The sequence below is a fragment of the Stegodyphus dumicola genome, chromosome X1 (assembly GCF_044657685.1).
Source record: "Stegodyphus dumicola isolate Sdum_Otavi_A_Nest chromosome X1, ASM4465768v1".
NCBI lineage: Eukaryota > Metazoa > Arthropoda > Arachnida > Araneae > Eresidae > Stegodyphus > Stegodyphus dumicola.
In genome coordinates this window covers 17,387,215-17,409,269 of record NC_140780.1, presented here as the reverse complement: position 1 = coordinate 17,409,269, position 22,055 = coordinate 17,387,215, and the positions used below count along the sequence as shown (strand labels likewise).

The 22,055-nt window shown below is 33.6% G+C and overlaps 1 protein-coding gene across 6 annotated transcripts in view; it reads left to right on the top strand.

Moving 5' to 3' along the window:
* The window catches only part of AP-1gamma (adaptor protein complex 1, gamma subunit), a 190,118-nt gene that overhangs the window by 35,007 nt on the left and 133,056 nt on the right, over positions 1 to 22,055 (top strand). For all 6 annotated transcript variants that reach the window (XM_035352909.2, XM_085808333.1, XM_085808332.1 and 3 more), the window contains exons 5-6: positions 137 to 233; positions 18,509 to 18,585. In XM_035352909.2, coding sequence (XP_035208800.2) covers positions 137 to 233; positions 18,509 to 18,585 — 174 coding nt within the window. The remainder of the gene's footprint in view (positions 1 to 136; positions 234 to 18,508; positions 18,586 to 22,055) is intronic.

Here is a 22,055-nt window from a genome sequence, read left to right as displayed (position 1 = left end):
GTCCCTTGAAGTTGTTATAGTGGGGTTCAACTGTATTTCAATTCTGCATCCTTTTGATAATTAATTTATGTGTTCTTAATAGTTTTTTTATTATTATTGGTATAAATTTTATTTTATTTTATCATGTAAATTTTAGGCTGCTCTCTGTGCATTTCGCATTATAAAGAAAGTTCCTGAATTGATGGAAATGTTTATTCCTGCCACTAGGTCTCTTCTGTCTGAAAAGAATCATGGTATGTAAGTTTAACTAAAAGGAAAAAAAAAATATTGTATATATATTCTGTTTAAAAAAAAAGGTGCTTTTTGGTTATCTGTATCCGAGCCAAAAAGTCATGAAAAAATATTCTGGAGGCAAAGCAGTATGTTGCCAAAAGTTATATAGCAACCCACATTTGCCAAAAGTATTTATGTGACAACCCAGATATGCACACAGAATGTCTGTTTTGTCCAGTGTGCAATTCCAAAGTTGTATGGATATCAAATATGTGCAGTTCTCTCTCTCTCTCTCTTTTTTTTTTTTTTTTTTTTTTTTTCTTTTTTGTAAAATCACTTCATTGTGTACATAGAGAGAATGACAGCACATTAAAGAAGGATTTCTTGTAAACATACTATATTATTGATGTTTCTTGTTTTTAAAATTTATTGATTGGTTTCTCTTGTATGGAATTCTTAGTTTCCCACCATTTTGAAAGTGGCTGTGATGCGGGCAGTATTATTTTATAATTTTTTAACTAAAAAACTCTAGAAATTGAATATTATGATCCTAGAGACAAATGGTATATAAATTTTAAAAAATCTACTCTTGCCCATTGATCTGTGGGTGGTGGTTGCACTGTGAAACCAGCAAATTAGGACTTTTGAAACTTACTAAAGTAGTAGGGGGGAACTCACTTTTTCCATGCGCATTTCTGATAAATGAAAAAATTCGCGAATTAAAAAAAAAGTATGTAAGAATTTTATTATATGTAAATTTTTTGCATTATTTTACAAAGTAAATTGTCAGAAAAAATTAAAAATAAACATTTATATAATTTTTCTGTAACAGTGAAAACATAAGAACCTACAAAATAAGGACATTTGGATAAATGCTTAAAATGCTCAGTTAAAAAAGAAAAAAAAAAAACTTAGTGTTTTTTTTAAACATCAAAGAATAAATTTTTTTTGTGCCATTGTTCAAAGCATGTTTTGTCTTTTTGGTACATGGATAGACCCGCATTGCATGTTTCACACATGTATCTTGTTCTGTGAGGTTTCTCTCTTGTGTTACAAAATGTATACTGCCTGGATTTGCATTTTACTAGTGTATGTGTAGCATTAGTTGGTCTCTTTTCGTCTGGTACATGAAATTTGTGGTTTTTTATGTTAATCGGGGTAGAGCTGGGTCTTTTTGGCTTTGGTATGGATCTATCATATCGTTTCCCATTCATATTGTTACGTTATTTTCTCCCTTCACGTTCATATGGGGTTTGTAGATTTGGAGTGAATAATGACAACAGCACTTGATAAAGTATCGAAAGACACTTTATTTAGCCAATATTAATCAGGACAGCTCCAATAACACGTTTACACAGTCATCAAAGAACTACAATAAACACGCTGACACGATCAGCAACACAGTCTTCGCACTATCAGGCTATAACCGTGGAGACAGCTTCACGGCAAAGCAGAGCACAGCTATTGACTCCGCTTGGTCCTTCTTGGAACTCCATGTACTCTCGAGACTCTCCATGCTACAACTCGCAATGCATTCGACGATATACCAGAGTACAGCTCCCGAATCCTCGATTCAGTCGTTCTCAGAGCTCAACACACTCTCGATGATGCACTAACCGTGATACGCTAAGAGACTCGGTGCACTCGACGACCAACTCGGCACTCACTGACTGTGTATCAACTCGATGGACTCTCACTAACTGACTGATTAAGTCTCTGGAATTAGGATAATTTCTTTGCTAACTGGCCTGAGCTACTAAAGAGCTATTGCCAATATGATTACAGTTTGCCCTAGGGCACTTGCAGTTGTAAAGTAAATGGGTACATTTCCCCGCCACTTAGGCGAAAAACACGAAGCATATGGCAAAGTCAGGGGTTGAGTAGAATCCACAATTAGCAAAAATCAATTAAATTAATACAATTTAGGTGAAGAGCCAACGAGCGGTGAGAAGAAAGAGATTATCCTCCGAGGCCAGTCATGTGGGTGGTCACCCTCCCAAGTACTGACTGCTGCATTTTGTCATTAAGATCCAGAATGGGTGATAATAATCTTTAAAAGTCTATTAAAATTTTTACGTTGTAAAAACAGACATCTATTAGTTTTCTGCAAATTTCATCAGTGAGAGTGCTGCATTAAATCCTGCGGCTAACTTCTCTGCCGTAGATTTTGCACTGCTGATTTTCTGTATTTGAGAAATAATGTTTCCGAGAAAATTTCTGATTGTTGGTTGTCTTGTAACTATTCTAAGGCATCTTTAGTTTCAGTAGGGGGAGGTTTAGGTCCACTTTAAAGTTTTTTGCTGTGTTTAACCTTCAGATGGGTGTTTTCATTAGTTACTGCAGTTTGTAAGGTCTGAGTGACTGACTCTCCACGTACTAGCAATGTTTATATAGCTTTTAGCTTATGTTCGACAACATTCTAGGCTAAGCCGGTAAAAATTTGTTCTAGAAGGTTCTCCATCTGCCCATGGGATATCACCAATTTTGTTGCCAAATGAGCGATTTCTCACCAAATGTGCGATTTCTCACCAAATGTGGCAACCCTGCTTTCGCCTTGCCATTTTCTGGCAACCGTAAACCTGCTTTGCGTAGATGTCATCTTACTGTGCCTATACATTTCATAACACTGCCGCTTCCAAGGACTGCATGTCCTGTGTAGTACAACCCTTGGTCAGAAGCCAAATTCGGTACAAACATAATAAAACAAACAAATAACATAACTAAAGAAACAAATGTTTACACTATGTACAAGTTATATACAAAATTAAACACATCACAATTTTAAATTATACAAATTAAAGTTCAGAATGAATTTCAGTCTCAGTCTTTTCATTAAGTTATACCCGGGTGAAATACTTTTCCACTGCAGTTCTCAGATGTCTTTCTGATATGCATATCACAGTTCAAAGAATCAGTCCTTTCCGACTTTTCATCCACAGGAAGATCTGAGACGTTTTGTTCACCACTCTGAAGTTTACTCACATCATGTATACAGTTCACCTCGTTATTTTCAGCAGCTGGTACATGTACATTTTCCTCCTTTTCTTGAGAACCAACTCCAGATTCTGCATCAAAGTCATGAATGGAACCTGATTCTTCACAAACATAAGTATCCTGGCTTAAAATCAAGTCCTTGTCTGTAAAACCTGCACTATGAGACACACGCATAGTTTGAAAAGTAGGTGAATTTTCTTGCAATACTGGAGCACACTGCTTAAGCTGCACATCAGCTTTCCCAATCTCTGCATCACATGCACTTTCAGATGGTTCATCACCTGCTGACAGCTTTTTCATAACTTCACTGTCGGTTTCTAAGAACTTGATAATCGCATTTTCACTTTCTTCTATCTCTACTTCAGGCACGTGAGAATCAAAATCTTCTTTCCCGTCTCTCATTTCTTCATCTTTTCGATCTCTGTCTTAAATCTTGTTAGATATTTTATCATTTGTTTCTGGATCTTTCTCAGACAGTTCATTAGTTACTTCCTTCATTTCTTCATCTTTTGATTCTTCAGATGCTACTTCTCTCATTTCCACATAGTCTTTCATGGCTCCAGTTTCTTTTGTAACCTCCACTTTCAGCTGTTGGAGTTGCTCTTGCACCTTTTCTTGGCCTGCTTTCATCTCTTCTCGTCCGGCTTTTAGATTAGCTGTCATCTCTTCATAGCCAGCTTTTATCTCAGCATATCCGGCTTTTATTTCAGCAAGTCCAGCTTTCATCTCAGCCCTCATCTCGGCTAAGAAGTCCATCAAAGTCTTGGTTTCCTGCGCCATGGCTTCCCTCTGCAGGCGTGTCACTGGCATTCACTTTCAAATCCCACTTCTGACACCAGTTGTTATGTTATTTTCTTCCTTCACTTTCGTACGGGGTTTGTAGATTTGGTGTGAATAATGACAACAGCACTTGATAAAGTATCAAAAGAGACTTTATTTAACCACACAGTCATCGTAGGACTACAATAAACCCGCTGACACGATCAGCGACAGTGTCTTCACACTATCAGACTATCATGGTGGAGCACCAGAGCACAGCAAAGCACCACAGCACAGCTCCCGAATCCGCTCGGTTGTTCTCGGATCTCCAAGTACTTTCGAGACTCTCCACACTACAAAACGGGATGCACCCGACGGTACTCAAGAGTACAGCTCTCGACTCCTCGATTCAGTTGTTCTCGGAGCTCAACACACTCTCGATGATGCACTAACCACGATACACTAAAAGACTTTCGGTGCACTCATGACCAACTCGGCACTCACTGACTGTCTGTCAACTTGATGGACTCTCACTAACTGACTGACTCTCCACGTTCCAGCAGGGTTTATATAGCTTTTAGCTTGTGTTCAAGAACATTCTGGGCTAAACCGGTAAGAATTCGTTCTAGAAGGTTCTCCATCCGTCTATGGCACATCGCCAATTTTGTTGTCAGATGGGAAATTTCTCGCGAAATGAGGTAACCCTGCCTTTGCCTTGCCATTTTCTGGCAACCCTAAACCTGCTTTGCAGGGAAGCTATCTTACCACGCCTGTACATTTTGTAACAATATTTATTTTATTTGTATTCGTCCCAAAATGTTGATAAAGTATTTTTAATTTTTTAAAACTTTTACTCAGTTTCTATTTTTAATTATAGCAAAGTGTATTTACATTATATTTAAACCACATCAAATGTAAAATTACAATACTAACATAAGAAGCAAGCGTGTTTGAGGTCAGAAAAAAATCTCTGGAAAAAAGGCCTTTTTACTGGGCAGGTGCATGTATTGTTTAGTAATAAAATAACTTTGTGGTTTCAAAGCCCCTTATCTATATCTGGATAACAACAAAGATATTGCAAAGAGCAGTGGTTTTAATGCACGGCCACTGAGCTTATAGAGGATTGTGAGCATTGTGACGCAGTGCTCTAGTAGCTCAGTGGTCTTGCCCTGAAACCAAAGAGCAAATGCCATAAATATACATAGTTTTTTTATATATATACAGTTTAATTCTTGCTATTTTTTATTGTTTATGATAGAAATAATGCTGTGTGATGATTTAAAATTTAAAATTGTTTATATTACTAAAATGAAGTTATTTTGTCTCATTGAAAACGAATTTTAAAAGGCATCCGATTTGAAGCACTAAGACCTAAAAAATATATGATTCTGTAGTCATTTTGTGTTATTTAGACATAAAAGATCAGTAATCAATAAGTTTTCATTCAAAAATTTTGAAAATTGCGGATTTCAGGGTGCGACCGCCGCACGTCAAAGGGTTAACTTAAAATTAGTCACCAGCAAGTTTGCAATTCCTCTGTAAAGTGTCAGGCGACTTTTCAATGAGGGTGCAGCTAATAAGAAAGTACCTAAAAAAGTAATGAAGAGACTTTGTATAAACTGACACATAACAAGCAAGTTAAATAATTTATTTCACAAAATTATAAAAATCTGATTTTAAAACATAATGAAAATTTGTGGCAGCTCCCATTTTTAAAAGATTCTGATAAAAAAGTATGAATTTGTCTACCTTTTTGGCGTGGCCAGGAATGAATGGTAATTTTATCCCTTAGCTTCAGAATGCTGGTCTCATGTTAGGTTATTGGTAACTGAACTTGTCGACTGTTTATTTCTGTTGCAGTTAATCCAATATTAATCATTTTAAATAATAATGAGTTCACCTTCTCATTAGATATTATATAATAATTAAAGATTTGAATATTATATGCGTAACCACTAAATTAATTGCAAATTAATTGTTATTTATGATGGGAACCAATGTAACAAAACGGTCACATCAGATTTGAGTATGTTGTCCAAGTTGTCTAAACTTATACTTATTTTTATCTATCATGGAGCACCCACTAGCGGCCGATCGGTAAAGATGCTGAACACCGGTAGTTCGGTTCGAGGTTCAAATACCGCGAACAGGCTGGCTTGGCTGCATAGGTGTTTTCGTGGTTTTCCCCACGTGTAACGTGTATACGAGTCAGTTTCCCTTAGAAAGTCCTCCACGAAGGCATCCCTCCCTTTAGGTAGATAGCCCTCGTGTGCTTTGCCTTTATTGAATAATCCAATCCAATCGAATCCAAATATCTATCATGGATGATAGAGTGATTACTGAAAGCAGTTTCATTAACCCTCTGAGTGGCCTGGGTTTTTGAATTTGTCATGAAGACCTGTATTTAAAGAGCCTTTATTAGCTAAATATGCATATTTACATATTTTAGTCTCTATTTTCATAAACTTACATTCATCAAGATAGCAGTTATATTATTAATGAAGTAAGAAAGTATCTTAAATTATAAGCTAATATATAACAAGTGACAAGAAAAGTCTCATGACCGGATAAAGCCTGTCATGGTGCTTAGAGGGTCAATCACAATACCATCCATGATGGAAAGCTGACTGACTGCCCTTAGCTATGAGCAGAAGCCATTGCTCCTGTCCTGAAATTCTGCAAAATGACTGTAGTCTGTGAATGGGGGTACTTTAAATCTGTCATTTCAAAAGTATATGACTTAAATACTGTTTTTCATCATGTGTGGTTCAATAGAAGCCAGTTTTCCTTTGAAATCATCCGTGGAAGCAGACAGAGCAGAGAAACCATATCTGCTCGAGTACTCCACAAAGGAAAAATTTTTTAGGGAGACACCTTTGTATGTTTTGCCATAATCAGTCAAACAACTGCAAAATACTGCATTCTGGCTAGTATTTTGTGGGATATCATAAAGAACAAGGTTTTGATGTAAAAATGGTATGCTGTATAATATCTCAACTAAGGTTTTAAAAAAATTTTCTGTCTAGATGAAAACTACTATTCTGTCGATCAGACTATGATGTTTATTTTTGAGTGGTGTTGTGATAACACAAGCATTATTTACTTTTTTGTGAAAAAAATCGAAGCACCAAGAAGGACTTTTGCGATCGTGACAAAATTTGGTATGCAAAAATATCTTGATCAAACATGCAAATGGTCCAAGTTTTAAGGTGAATGAACAGGAATTGCTTTCATAGTAGGCATTTCTAGTGTACAGTTCACAAAGTATAAAATTAGTAACAGAGGCAGAAAATTTATCTTTTTTTGTTGCTGTCATTGTAATTCTGTAAAGAAGCAACTAAAGATGCCATTACGACAATATCGAAGACCTTACAAACAACTAAATGACTTCGAACGTGGTCGCATTGTAGGGTTGCGTGAAGCTGTGTGGACATACCGAGGATAGGCCGCGACATGCAGCATACAAACACTGCTGTGCAAAGATGTTGGAAGCAATGGTTGCCTCAAAGAAAATTGCCAATGAAATGAAGGCTTTGGAAGGCCAAGGAGCACAAATGCTAGGCAAAATATTATGAATGTTTGCCAGGATCGAACCGCCCCCAAAGGTATCATTGACGACTATTCAACGCACTACAGCCATAACCCCTGGAGTGATGGTGTGGGGTGCTATTTCTTATGAAAGCAGGTCATCTGTAGTCATCCTCTGTACATCTTTAACAGCTCAACGATATGTTGATACCATCCTGCGGCCGGTTGCATTACCCTACTTGGCACGTCATCCTGGGGCCATTTTCCAACAAGATAATGCTAGGCCACACACCGCTCGCTCGCATATCTCTGTGCGGTTGATACTCTTCCTTGGCCAGTAAGGCCACCAGACCTTTCATCAATCAAGCATGTAGGGTGCCATATTTGTGCACCGCAAAATATCGCAAATCTGGAACTACAACTGATGAATGCCTGGCAGAATGTGTCGCAGGATGATATTAGGAACTTCTACCACTTATTGCCTTGACAAATCGACCAACTACTAATTTGAACACTCAATGGGTGATTGTGAGGCATGAACATTTACTGTGACCTTGATTTTTTTAAAATCATTTTATTATCTGTGTATGAGCAATACACTTATTCAGTGTCATCAAAAATAACCACTTCCTTCATTGTGCTTCATTTTTTTTTTGCAAAAGAGTGTATTTAGTTCATTAGTTGGAATTAATAATGGATTATTCATCTTTGGCATTAATTTAGGTGTGTATTATCTCTGTTTCATTATATTACCTTTTTAAAAATATTCTTGGAGTTCACAATTTATTTTTATACTTCTCTTGCAAGCATTGAAACAAAGGCATTCCATTTTTCATGTAGTGAAACATGGCGTGATTAATCTTAATTTTTTTTTTCTGTTAAGTGTCAGTGAATATTGTTTAGGTGAAAAAACCTAATTGAGGTAAAATTTCACTGTAATGATGAGTAGATACAAGTTTCTTGAATCCGGACAACTTTTCGTCAGCTGCATTATGATTGTCTGTAAAGAACACAACCATTGCTAATTCTGTTTTCCGGTTATACTTTGTTTAATAATGATATTTAAGATTGAACTGTAATATTGATTCAACAGTTCTAAAGCGAATGTGTGCAGTAGATCTACAGAATTTCAGGACTGGATAAAAAAAAGAAAGTAAGTTTACTTTCTTTTTGCTTGCTTTCCTTCTATTGCTGTAACCAATGTGGCATGTTCATAGCATTTTTGGATGCTTGCATAAGTCAGCTGTTAGGATGCTTATTAATTCCTTCATTGTGTTTTTTTTTAATATCCAAAATTCTTTCAGAATACTGCTTTTTAAGGCGAAACTTCAGGGAACAAGGTAATTAGTAAAATCTGGTAGTAATTAGTGAAAAAGTTTAATTATTGTTTTAACAATAGAGCTGGTCATCTATATAATAATAACAGAAGACAATACTGAAAAATTATAAAATAATCATTTATTTTAAAACCAGCCTGAAAGCGTTTGGTGGTTCTTTACATTTCAGCATCATTCTTTCTAAAGAAAAGAAGCTCCCTCTTGCGACAATACAAATCAGTTGTATGTGGGATTTTTCAACATGCCCCACTGCAAAAATTACCACTATTTCAGCTTACAAAAAGAATTTAAATGGTGGGAAGCAACTAACATATCAATATCGAATACACTTACCTGATGTAAACATAAACAGCGAAATCGAAGCTTCATAAAATTAACAAATGTAGTTAACAGCATATTTATTCAAAAATTATTCAATAAGTAAATATCAAATTGAATTTCAAACAGTAAATTATCAGTAATAACTTAACTAATCAAATAAGAGTTACAAAATTCTTTTGTCTGATAGTTTTTACTTTCAGTCTGATAGTTCACGTTGCTATATCAATTGCACAGGTCTCTTTGGGCATACACGGCCTCCACGTTCTTTCAAAACTTGAATTATTCATCCTAAATCCAAGACAAATTTAAGTGTTTTTCCAAGTAAAATTATATCACCATTTTTTTTTTTTTTTTTAATTTCTGTGTACCGAAGAAATGAGCATTTTTTAAAATAAGAGACTGATTTTTCCATTTTTTCCAGATCTGTTTTACAATAAGTTTGTCTGATAGTCTTTTCATTGTATTAGACTTTTCTCATGTCGAAGAAGTATTCAGTATCTCAGCAAAGTTTTTTTGGATATTCAGCTTTATGTCCGATCAATAGAAAATCAGCCGGTATAAGGAGTTCAGATTCATGCGAGTCATTGTAAATGTAGGTCGAATGTCGTCTGATCACAATGTTTTTGACTTCCGTCGTCAATACAGTCATAAATTTGTAGGCAACAATTATTAGTGGTCATAATAACTACTACTGCTTTCACTTTACCCATTGATGGTAACAAAATAAAAGAAATAAACAAAAATATTCTAGAGTTACTGAAGTATTGTCATAATTGAAATCAACAAGGAATTACCTTTTTAGTAAAAAAACGAGCACTAGAGAGAGAAATAAAAATGTTATAATACAAAAAATTGGTTCTTGATTTTTTTTTTGGCCATTTAAATTTTATGTAAAAGAACATTGCAAGGGCAATGAATTCTTCAAAATCTCTGACTAGTACCGTATTTGACGGCATATAAGACACACCCCTATTTAGAAGGCCACACACAAGGGGAAAAAGGATGAATAGTCTGCGCGATAGCGCGGTACCACAATGACTTAAAATGTGGTTTCTTTTAGTTCTCATGTTTCGTAAAAGCCAAATAAAGAATATTTGAATGCAATCACCAATCATATTTTTATTAAGGAAAATTAACAAATGGAAAGCTATTTTGAACATATGTAAATTTCAATAATGAATAAATGAATGAACGGCCAAGCAATCGAGCATAATACAAAATAAAGCAGAAACAACAAAAAACACAGATGGAAGGAAAACGTTGCCTATCGTGAAATTAGACTTTAATCAGTTTCAAAACCATAAAAATCCTTTTAACTATCATCATAATCAAAAACAAGGATATCGTCATCGCTAGTATCACCTTCTTTGAATAATGTGTCGTCTTCTGTTCCGTAAAGAGAATTACTGATTCCGCACTTCTTAAAGGACTTAACAATTACTTCAGCCTTTCCGTCCTCCCAAGATCTTTTTACCCACTCACACACTTGTGAAATAGAGGGCCGCTTCATTCTACCTGAGGGCGTGATGTGACTCTCCTATCCACTTGTTCCATCATTCTCGCACTTTTTCTTTAAATAGCGTATTCACCGATATATCTAAAGGCTACAATTGGCTAGTCAGTCTACCAGGAATGACAAATATCTGGGTTTTTAATTCTCTCACTTTATTCTTTATGGTTTCAGTTCTATGGGCGCTAAGATGATCCAAAACCAAAAGAGTCCACCAGGTCACCTCGCCCATACGTTCTGTAACCACAGTTTCATTCTAGCTTCGTCCATCCAGCCTTTCGGATGAACATGAACAATTACACCCGTTGGAAGTTTTTCTTTTGAATATGAAAAACGGCAGTAGTTTTGTGCCATCAGCACAACATGTTAGAACTACTGTATATGGGGATTTTGCATGACCTGTGGTTTTTATGGTTATTGATTTAGACCCTTTAATACTCACAGTCTTGTTGGATAGTACATCAAATGTGAGTGGAATTTCATTCATATTTCCTATTTGACTGAGCTCAAAAGAAGTTTTCTTGCATGCATTTATAACAAACCTATGAAATGCTAGTATTTTTTCTTCATAATCTGCTGGCATTTTCTGTGCAATACTTGTTTTTGTGTGCATTGATAAGCCTTGCCTTTTCATGAACCTGTAGCACCAGCCCTCAGACCCTAAAAAGTTCTTATTCCCATGTTTTTCTGCAAATCCTTTGACCTTATTGATTATCATTTTGGTTGAAACACTTATCCCAGATTTCCTCTTGTCTATCACCCACATTTTTACGGCATTTTCAAGTTCAGGCCAATATGGAGCTGGGCATTGAAGGTTATGCTTTTGTATTTTAGCAGTTTTCAGTTGATCTTCCTGCAGTCGCCAAGTACTTATCATTTTTTCGGTAGGTGGTGGACCGAAATGTCTTGCTGCTGCTCTATTTCCATGCACTTTGGCGTAGTTTAACACTCCTAGTTTATACTGAATTGTATAGCTTAATCTCTTGTTTCCTGTAGTCATATTTTCCAGGATATTTTTTTAAAACAAATAGTTTTAAGCACTGATACTGACACGTTTATACAGAGCAGCACCGATACTGACACATGTGTCGGCTGAGTCAAAGAAAGTGTATGTAAAGAAGGAAAGGCTCCATAGACGTAATGTGACCGTCGAACCTGCTTGAACTTCGACATCAGCTTTGAGCTTTGGCGCTTTTTGGCAACAGATATTTCACGCATGCACAAAATAATTATGGCAGATGTAGAAAAAGTTATGTGTGTCTAGACCTTTATCCGGACTAAAAATAGCATTCATTATTGAAAGATAACTTGTGTCCTTCACGTATAAGACGCAGGTAACTTTTTGAGACCAAATTTAGGAAAAAAAGTCTGTCTTATATGCTGTCAAATACGGTATCTTTTTTAATGGTTCCTTAGTACTCTTGTAAGGTATTTGTAGAATCCTCCTCACCATGGTACAAGCTTCACTATAAATTTCCAGTTCAAACCTTCAGCTGCTAAAATATTTAGAAATTCTGCTCATTTAATTATGCTGCAAGAGTATTATAAATCTCTAGCAGCATATTTGAATGTTTCCGCGCCGTCTGAATAAAAGGCACAACAGTTCCTTCTTTTTAAGGTGAAACATCGGAGAGCCAAAATAAATTTATTTGCAGACATATTGGAAATGAGTTCTATATGTAATGCTCATTTAACAGCACATGTAAACAGTACAGTATATGATTTCTAAATGCGATTTTCAGATCTGATGTAAACAGGACCTGTGAAATCCACGCTGGTAGCACAGAAAGATGGTAATTCTGCCATCTGGTAACTGTGCTGTGATTTCTTTCGCTGGTTTTACTGCATGTTTTTCTCACATTAGACAGTTTCGTAAGACTTTCTTCACCAATTGGTGACCTTTAGGAATCCAAAATTTGTCTTAGTTTGGTTGAAGTTACTGCAACTCCTGTGTATGTTATTATGTTCTCTTTCTATAATTAATTCATTAAATTTGGAATCTTAAGGAAGAAGAACCGGATGTTTTCGTCATTTGTATATTCGGTTTCATCTAGTCTTGCCTTAACTCAGAGAATTTGATTTTCAAGAAACGTTGCCAGCTGAATATATGAGAGCTCAGAGAATTTGACTTGTCAAATTGAAGAGCTCTAATTGCAGGTGTGAAGAAATCCGTCTGAGCTTTGCAGACACAAAATATTTCAGCGTTCTGAATATCGGATGTACTTAATGGGCCATTATTAATAGTCAGTTACTTTTGCTATAGCAATGAAACAGTTAATCCATTCCACAATTCCGGGAACTTTCAAAACTATGCTGAATTTTCTTGTCTGTTTTCTCAAACATGTTATAAACTGATTTCTTACTACAGCGTTCTAGTTGTTCATCACTTTCTATGTCAAAATTCTGTTGAACTGACCAGTTTATGCACTGGTTTTGTAACCATTCTGGTCCAACCCACCAAAGTGAATAGTCATCAGAGAATTTATGCTTAAACCTCTGGTTAGTAAATTTGTAAGATTTCATTACGGCTGCAATGATTCCAGTTATCGGGATTTGTCAAAGCTTGAATTTCTGCAATCCTGTTAGAGACAAAAGGTTTCTAGTTGTTAGAAAATCCTTTGATGCAATGTAATATGATTTGCAAATCTGCCCAGAAGTATATCTGTTGACAGATGTGATTAAATAATGTAGTTAGATATTTTACAATTCTAGCTGCCATAACTGCTCCCAACAGTTCTAATTGGTGTAATGTAAGTTTTTAAGAGGAGCTATTGTGGGTTTCAATGAAATACTCATTTTGATTTCACTAAACTTAATTGTATATCTGAAATATGCTACACTTCCATATGCATTATTACTTAGTTGCAGAATATGTGTAAAAAAAGTCACTGTTTGCTTATCATCATTTTGAAAGTATATTCTATCTATCGTTATCCCTTGTACTTGTCCTGAGCAAGCCCTTTTATCTATATCTGTTGTAGCAGGATTTTAATTCTAATCATAAATGGAGATATAAATCTAGTTGCATCATAAATTTTAGCTGTAACTTGTTACACTAGTCTTTTAGTATGTAACACACAGCTAGTTGAAGATGATTCTAAAGAGTTTTAAATCTAGTTTTATAGTGCCATTTTCTATATCTCAGTCAAGGCCTTAAATATTACTTCTGCAAAGGAATCATTTATTTGTAAACCGTTTTTAACCATATGTTTTTTAACTCCTTAGAATTTGATTTAAATTTACATAAATTCATACCCTGTGTTTTAAAACAGTAACTGCATCAGATGACGATTTGCTTTCTCTACTGTCTTTACTCGCTATAAATCAACATATAAAGATGAATTCAACATTTCATAATTTTCAGGTTTTTAGTGCTGTATTTTTTAATATATTTTATTACTGCTGGAGTGAATGGACTTGTAGTAATACCTAATGGAAAGTATGTCATATTCATAATTTTGAATAATTCACAATTTTCGTTCTGAAGCCAAAGGAATTTTTAATTTTTTGCGATCTCCCTCAGCAGTACATATCATTAGAAATGCCTTTTCTATAACAGTGGAAAAAGCGATATTGTGTTCTCAAAATTTAAGAATGACATTTTATATATTTAAATATATTTAATATATTGTATATATTATAATAAGATTTAAATTAGGTCCAGCCTGTAACAAATTATTTAAGGATTTAGAATTTTCTCCTTTACATGATGTATCAAAAAGAATTTTAATGCAAGATGTTTATCTGGTCTTATCACTGCCCTATGAGGCATATACTTACCTGATTTGAGATCTTACTTTTGGTATATTTCACCAATTCTGTCTTCAATTACTGTTCTTCAATTATTTTTGTATCTTCCATATGCATTTCTATATCCTTATCCAATCTATCTCTCAAAATATCAAAACGCTTCATTGAAGTATGAAAATTATTTAATTCATCAAGGTTGAATTTCCAAAGTAATTTAGTTCGGTATCCACCCTTATTAAAGGATGTAGAGTTTTTAAATTGATCAGTTATTTGTTTCTTTTTTGTGAAATACCAATTGAATCTTAATTCCCCAAGCGTTCTTAGTTCATTCATTAACACATTAAAGGCAGGGGATCTTGATGAAAGTATGCTAGGTAATGCGGCAACCGCCTGGCCTTGTTTTTCGTCCTAGAGCGAGCGATATTTTGTGTAATCATAAAAAAATGCAGACTTAAAAAAGTTTATTTAAACTCTTAAAACTACAAGAAATATTAAAAAAGAACTAAACACGAATTACAAAAAATGTTACCTTCTCATAAATATGTTAAGTACATATTTATGAGAAGAATCTAGTATTTTTCATGAGCGTGATAATGTTGATAACACTCGCCACGGTGAAGAGGTGCATTGCAAAACTTGCATTTGAAGCAAGTCAACTTTCTTTTTTTATGTGGCGCACAAACTATGCAGTTTTGTTGGGCATGTAGCTTTTGACCTTTATTTTCGATCCAAATTAATTTGTGCTCTTTGATGTCTAGCGAAAAACGTCCAGGCGGATCAATTTTATATCATGGAGTCTGTGGTGCCGAGTTTGATGTGCCAAGTTGTGGCTCTTCAATGTCCATCAGATCATTTGCATATATATCTTTATTTTCATGTGAAACCATATTGAAGGATTTCAAAATTTACTGTAAGTAGAACTTGAACAACTGAACAGCTTCAAACCACAAAACCACATTGTGCAATCCATGTGCTAGCTACAGTCGAGATAAATGTGCAAGCTACAGTTGAGATAAATCGTATTACTACGACTCCCGCCTTAAGCTACAGTCGAGATAAATCGTAGTACTACAACTCCCGCCTTTAAGCTACAGTCGAGATAAATCGTAGTACTACGACTCCCGCCTTTTAATGTGTTAATGCATTTTTCCTTATTACAGTATTTTGTGAACAAGCTGTCTCTTTTTGATCAATTATTTCTTTACCAGAGAGTTCTACACTTTTTGTGAAATTCCATTTGAGTCTAATTCTCAAAATGCTCTCGCTTTTCTTTCAAATTCTATGATTGGATATTTTTTCTGTTTTTACTAATGTTGTTCCTATTACACCTCATAGAATAAGATACATATGTGAAACGGGCAATGTGGGTCTATGCATGTACCAAAAATAAAAACATGCTAGAACAGTGTCCCAAGAAAAAATTTGTTCTTTGATATTTAAAAAAAGGGAATGCAAATGCATAGCAAAGGAATAAATGGAAAGTAGTTCTCAGCAAATAGTATTTAACATAAGTGGATTTGCTAAATGCTTACTGCAAAAGCTTCTTTGACTTTCGTCATCGAATGAGGAGTCCAGTCACTAAAGAATTAAATTCTGAATTTGCAACAACTGTCTAAGTTTGTAAATGAACATTTTTGGAACATACCATGCTTGCATTACATCGTGAAACTAAACTGACAATTTCAGAATTAGAATTCTTTAACACTTAAATATCCTTAGTATTACAGTTTAAATTGATTTTTTCTGTTTTTCCTAAGTATTATTCATTTGATTAATTGTTGCTGTATTAATATTTAGGTTATTACCCAGCCAAAATGAACGATGATGACATTTTTTCACTTGAAACAAGAAAGTTTTATTAGAACATCATTTTTTACTAATGTGGGTACATTTTGAAACATTTAAAACATCGTTTAATACTCTTTAAAACTTCTAATTTATTTTTGTGATGACATTTTACATTTAAATGAATCATGGTGCTGAACAGACAAATGCATGTAGACTGCATCATAGTGAATGCTATTGCTGACAGCGTACTTTTATTAGTTCTTTTCATGAAAGTGTTTCAGGTTTGAAGCTTTGCATTTGAGTCGCTAGTTTTTCTGCATGGCGTTTGAAATTTTGTTTTGATTCATTTAACTACTTGTTCTGTATGAAAAATAAGTTTTTTTAATCTGCTTTCAACTTCTGTTTTTAGAATATTAATTGTTTTCAAGACCCCTCCAGTCTTCATCTAATTTTCATTTGTTAGTGATCTCTAGAACAAACAGTAACTTGAGGTATTAATTTAATCAATATGGACACAATAGAATAAAACCGTAAATTTCTGAATTTACCTCTGAGGTTTCTAAATTGTGAACTTTGTTTGATAAGTATCTAACACATCTCTAAGCAGAAGACATCTATTGATTTCCTAACAGGTATTAGATTCAGGAATTTATTTAAAGGAAAATTAACGGCCAAACATTTTTTACTAAATCTTTCTTGTAAGGTTTCTATTGCTGCTTCGTAGTTTTTGCTTGTCAGTGTAATTCCTTTAATTTCATTTGTGGCTGCTCCAGTTAAATATGAGTTTAAGTAATTAAATTTATCTATGTTAGATATAAAGCTGATCTGAGAATCTTTGCCAATTGGCAGGATCACTATCGATCTTATTGCTAACGACAGTAATTTAACAAACTGTTTTTCTAATTTTAACAAGCTGATAGATTGTTGCTGTGTTCCTTGTGTACCTGGTGTGCATTTACTAATAGCAGCTTTCAACTTATATGTGCAATACTCATCGCACTTAATAATTTCTTTTTCAATTTCTTTAACATCTGTAATTTGAATTTCAGAATCTATTTCTTTTAACTGTTTAAATTTCAAATTTATCTATTCTGAAGTTCTGACTCTTCTCCTGTTTCATTTTCTAAAATTTTAGTTTTGGTTTTAGAAATTAATCTTGTTGTAAGAGATCAGAATGTGGTTCATTTGGCCTTCACTATTTCTGTTTCAAAACCAATTTCTAACAATTCTTTCAAATTAACTAAATATCTTCATTTAACTAAATTTCTCTTCTGATTTTAATTCTGTTAAGAAGAGGAGTTAGAAGTAATTTGCAATATGAAAGTTCATTTCTTAACAATAAAGAATATTAAATCTTGCCTTGTTGCAGATTATTAATCTTACTTGTTTAATCCAAATGTAGCAGCACATTACAAGGCCTTTACATTACACCACTATGCAGGAAAATAGGTTGAAGACAACACCACATTCTGTATTCCATATTTGAAGCACAAGCTTTTTACAAAACGTTTGGTATTTTCAGTTTCCCAGCCTTATTGCTATAAAAAAATATAATTATTGTTTTTCACAATTCATACATATAATACTAATAGAAGATATAATACTTCAAAATTACAGAATAATAATTGATTTTAAAACAAACTGGGAAGCATTTGGCTTTTTACACTTCAACATCGTAAACAAAACAAATATTTTTCTTTTTTCTAAAGAAGAGAAGTGCCATCTTGTGGCGATACAAATCAATTGTTTGTGAGATTTTTCAACAGTTACAGATGATTAAGAGTAATTATTTCGTTACAATTAACTACTGAATTGTACTGGCTTTCTGCAAAGAGTGATATGCTTCCAGAATACTAGTTTTTAAGGTGAAACTGGACTTTAGGAAGTAAGAGCTGTTAAATCTGGTAGTGATGATTAAGAGTAGTTATTTATTTCTTTATAATAAACTATTGGATTGTAGTGAGTGTGTCCAAAGAGAATGTTATTGCTTCTTGGTGTTCAGTTTAAATACTGAGTAGCAGATAATGACTGAATAAAATCAACAATCAAATTATTTAACAACTTTGCAGGGATTGATAGAAAAAGTTAATGTAACCATGGCAGATGGCCCTGCATGAGGCAGTTATAAGATTCTTAGTTTCTGTTTCTAGTAAATATTTTGTATTCTAGATAATTTGTTTTCTAATTGAAACAATTTTTTTTTAATTGCAGCCGAATATTTGTAGTGTCTTAAATTATACTTTAGTTGTGTTAGGTTTCATTATTTGGTAGAAAGGAAGCTGTCTAAAAATTCTTTTGTAATTTTTAGGGGTTCTCATAACTGCTGTTGTACTTCTAACAGAGATGTGTGAAAAAAGCCCAGATGCCCTTCATCATTTTAAAAAGGTATTTTTGCATTTAATGTACATTAATTGCATTTAATTTTTTGAGTTGCCATTTAGATTATTTGTATACTTATTATGTATATTTTAAAATGTGTGTTTTTATTTTAATGGTAATGACTATTCTTAAACTAGAATTTTTTTCACAGCTAGGGCATATTGACTGAGAAATTTCAATAAAATTAAAAACTTTTTCTATCGAAACAGATGTAGATGAAAAAATGCAGAATATTTTAGAAAATAAAAATCACCTAAATATTTAAACCAGAATTAAGTTCATAAGATTTAAGGAATAATTAACTGCTTTAAAACTGAATGCATTTGTAAAAAAGGTGTCCAAATTGTTTCAGAATTCTTCAAGACATTCAAATCTGTGAATTTATTGTTAGATTTTAGAGTATGCTTCATGCATAGGAGATAGTACTTTATCGAACAGTTATTTTATTTTGGTGTTTCTGTTCCACTTTAAAAAATCATAAAATATTTATTTCTGTAGAACATGCTGTTTAATTTGCTGAATTAGGAGCAGAACCTTTTTCTTCAGTCTTTACTGAGAGACAAAATAAAACTAAATATTGGTTAACAATACAATACTAAATTGGCATTGCTTTTATGCCTAATTTTACATTTATATTTCTTAATGTTATAGAAAGTTACTTTCACTTTATTTAAGAAACACCCAAAAACAAACAAACAACCCCCCCCCCCAAAAAAAAAATCTGAAAAGGTGCAGATTTTAATAATTGCAGAAAAAAGGCTCTTTAAAGTTTAACATGACTTATCAAGAGAGATAGCCCAGGTGAAATAGTGAAACATTTTGTAGCATATTACATGAATATGCATCTAGACTAACATGGGACTGTAATACAGTACAATGTCCAAGATCCAGATGTCCAAATATCCGGAATGATCTAAAATCCGGACCTCAAAAGGCCACTACCAACTTTTTTTCTTTAATTATATTTTTTTGTGTGCTGTACGCATGTGCATATAATCCCTCCTCCCCGCACGTAATAAAACATGTGGAGAGGCTCGATTCTTGATTTCTCTTCGGCACTAAATAAAATACCTTGTTATTAAAGAGACAATCATTTTAGCATAAATTTGTATGAACAATAATTTGGCTTAGTAGCTGCCAGTTCATACATCTCAAACCGAAACGTACTACAGATACATCATTGATTTTACACCTACTAATATGTTACACCCCTGATGCCAACCTAGCGAATCATTATTTATTATATTTTGCTTTCATCACCGCATGTTTATCAACACATGACAACTTGATTCATGGAGCGATACCTAAACATTTTTTGTTTTATATTAGTAATTGAGAAACAGAATGATAACCTTTCATTTTGATACTATGCTTGTCGATGATTACAGATTTAAGTTAAATGTGCTAAGAAATGTTGACAGGAAAAAATTTAACAAAGATTTCTTTCTGTATGCTAAAAGTAGATTTTGTTAATGATACTCATAGGCCAAAAGATTACATTTAGTGCTATTTGAATTCAGAATAACTGATTTGTTATTCACATAAACCCAGAACTAACACCAGATTTCATATGGCCACACCGGGCGGCAGAATTTAGAGAAGACAAAGGAAGGCGCTTGGTAGCAGAATTTAGGACCCACAGAGACTGCATCAGGCGCTGGCCCTCAATAAACCTTAAGTATATGTGGGAATTTATTTATTCAGGACTCAGATAAGTGTTAAGCACATGCAAGAAATTGCCGTAAATACTATAATAAATAACTAAACTAATACAATTCACGCTTAATTGTCTCAGTGTGCAATAGAAGCATGATAAAATTTAGCGGAAGACCTTGTCTTTAGTCGCCAATCTCATAATACATAGCCACATATGTAAAGTGAACGACAGCTAAATTTAATGATGATAGCCGTTAATCTGAAGGTGAAATTTTCCCATTAGCGGATTTTGTAAAGAAATGTGGAGAAATAGTAACAAATGAAGAGGATATAAAGGAAGTTTTTCTTTGTGATGACAATGCTTTTCAATCATCAATCTATTACAGGATGGCGAAATCTGTAGTATGATTCTAGACCCAGAAAATACCGCTACAGACAGTGTGACAGAGAGACAAAAAAATTTCGGTTGACAAGATAGTCGGAATTCTAGACACAGCAATTACAGGACTTCAACAATGGAACTTTGTAACTGAATAAGAAATTATGTCTGTCTATAGAATTAAAGAGAAAGTATTAGCACAAAAAAACAAAGGAACAACTTGAAAAAAATGTTTAAGGAAGTAAAATAATAAATGTTAAGCCTTTTTTTTTTTTTTTTTTTTTTTTTTTTGTAAATTTTGAATATCTTCTGTATATATAAAAATAAAAAAAATATCTAGATTAAGAAGTAAAAAATAATATTCTGAAGAACTATATATTTTATATTACCGGTCAAGTCCCACATTTTCTTTTTCAACTAAACAGACACATGATCCTATTCCATACTTTTGTAACTGACTATTTAAGCGTAATTTTTATAACCTGTTATTCAAGCATTTGTGCTTTGTCCATTCATAATGCTTCACAATGGACATTCTTGTCTTCTAAATTCATTTATTAATTTAGAACAAATAATAATTGTGGATTTGCTAATGATTAACCTTCTTTGCGGTACAGCTTTTTGAATCTGCTCTTGGAGAGCTGCGTTCAAACAGCATTTAATAGCTAAATTTGTATAATTACTAATTTTAGTCTGATTTTCATAAACATCCATTCACTAAGATGGTATTTACATCATTAAAGAAAGTAAGAAAATTAAATATTTTAAATTATATGTTAATATATGACCAAAGACAAAAAATCTAGTGACTGTATGAAAGCAGGGTTCAACACTAAGGGTTTAATATGCGTATTTGGAAGATTTTAATCTTAATGTGTTTATTGTTGGAGCTGAAATTTCCATGAATTATATTTAGCCTATTAATAGTATCTTTGAATTATAGCAATCCTGATTAATGAAATTAAAATTGCAATTACATAAATTATAGAATTTCAGAAAAAATTTCTGTTATTTTTCTTCCTTATTTGCCTATACAGAATAATAATTTGCATAATTTCAGTATTTGTCACCGAACCATTTGTAATTTTTTGAAAAAAAGGGGGGAATTAAACTGGTTGAGAAAAACTTTCCTATTTTCTCATGTGTAATGTAAATATGAGCCAGTTTTACTTGGCAAGCCCTCCACGAAAGGATACTTTTCCCTCTTTGCAGATGCAGATGTTTTGCCCTAATGTGCTTTGTTGTAATTAAATAACGCAGTCAATTCTTCCTAAAGTGCTAACAGCATATTTCTCCATACTCATTTTGCTTGTAGATATGGCATATACCATCCTTGTTTTAACCCTTTCATAGGGAAGTTACCCATATCACCTGTGCATTCAGACGCAATGTCTGAATAGAATCATATGTCAGACGCAATGTCTGAATGCAATGAGTGCCT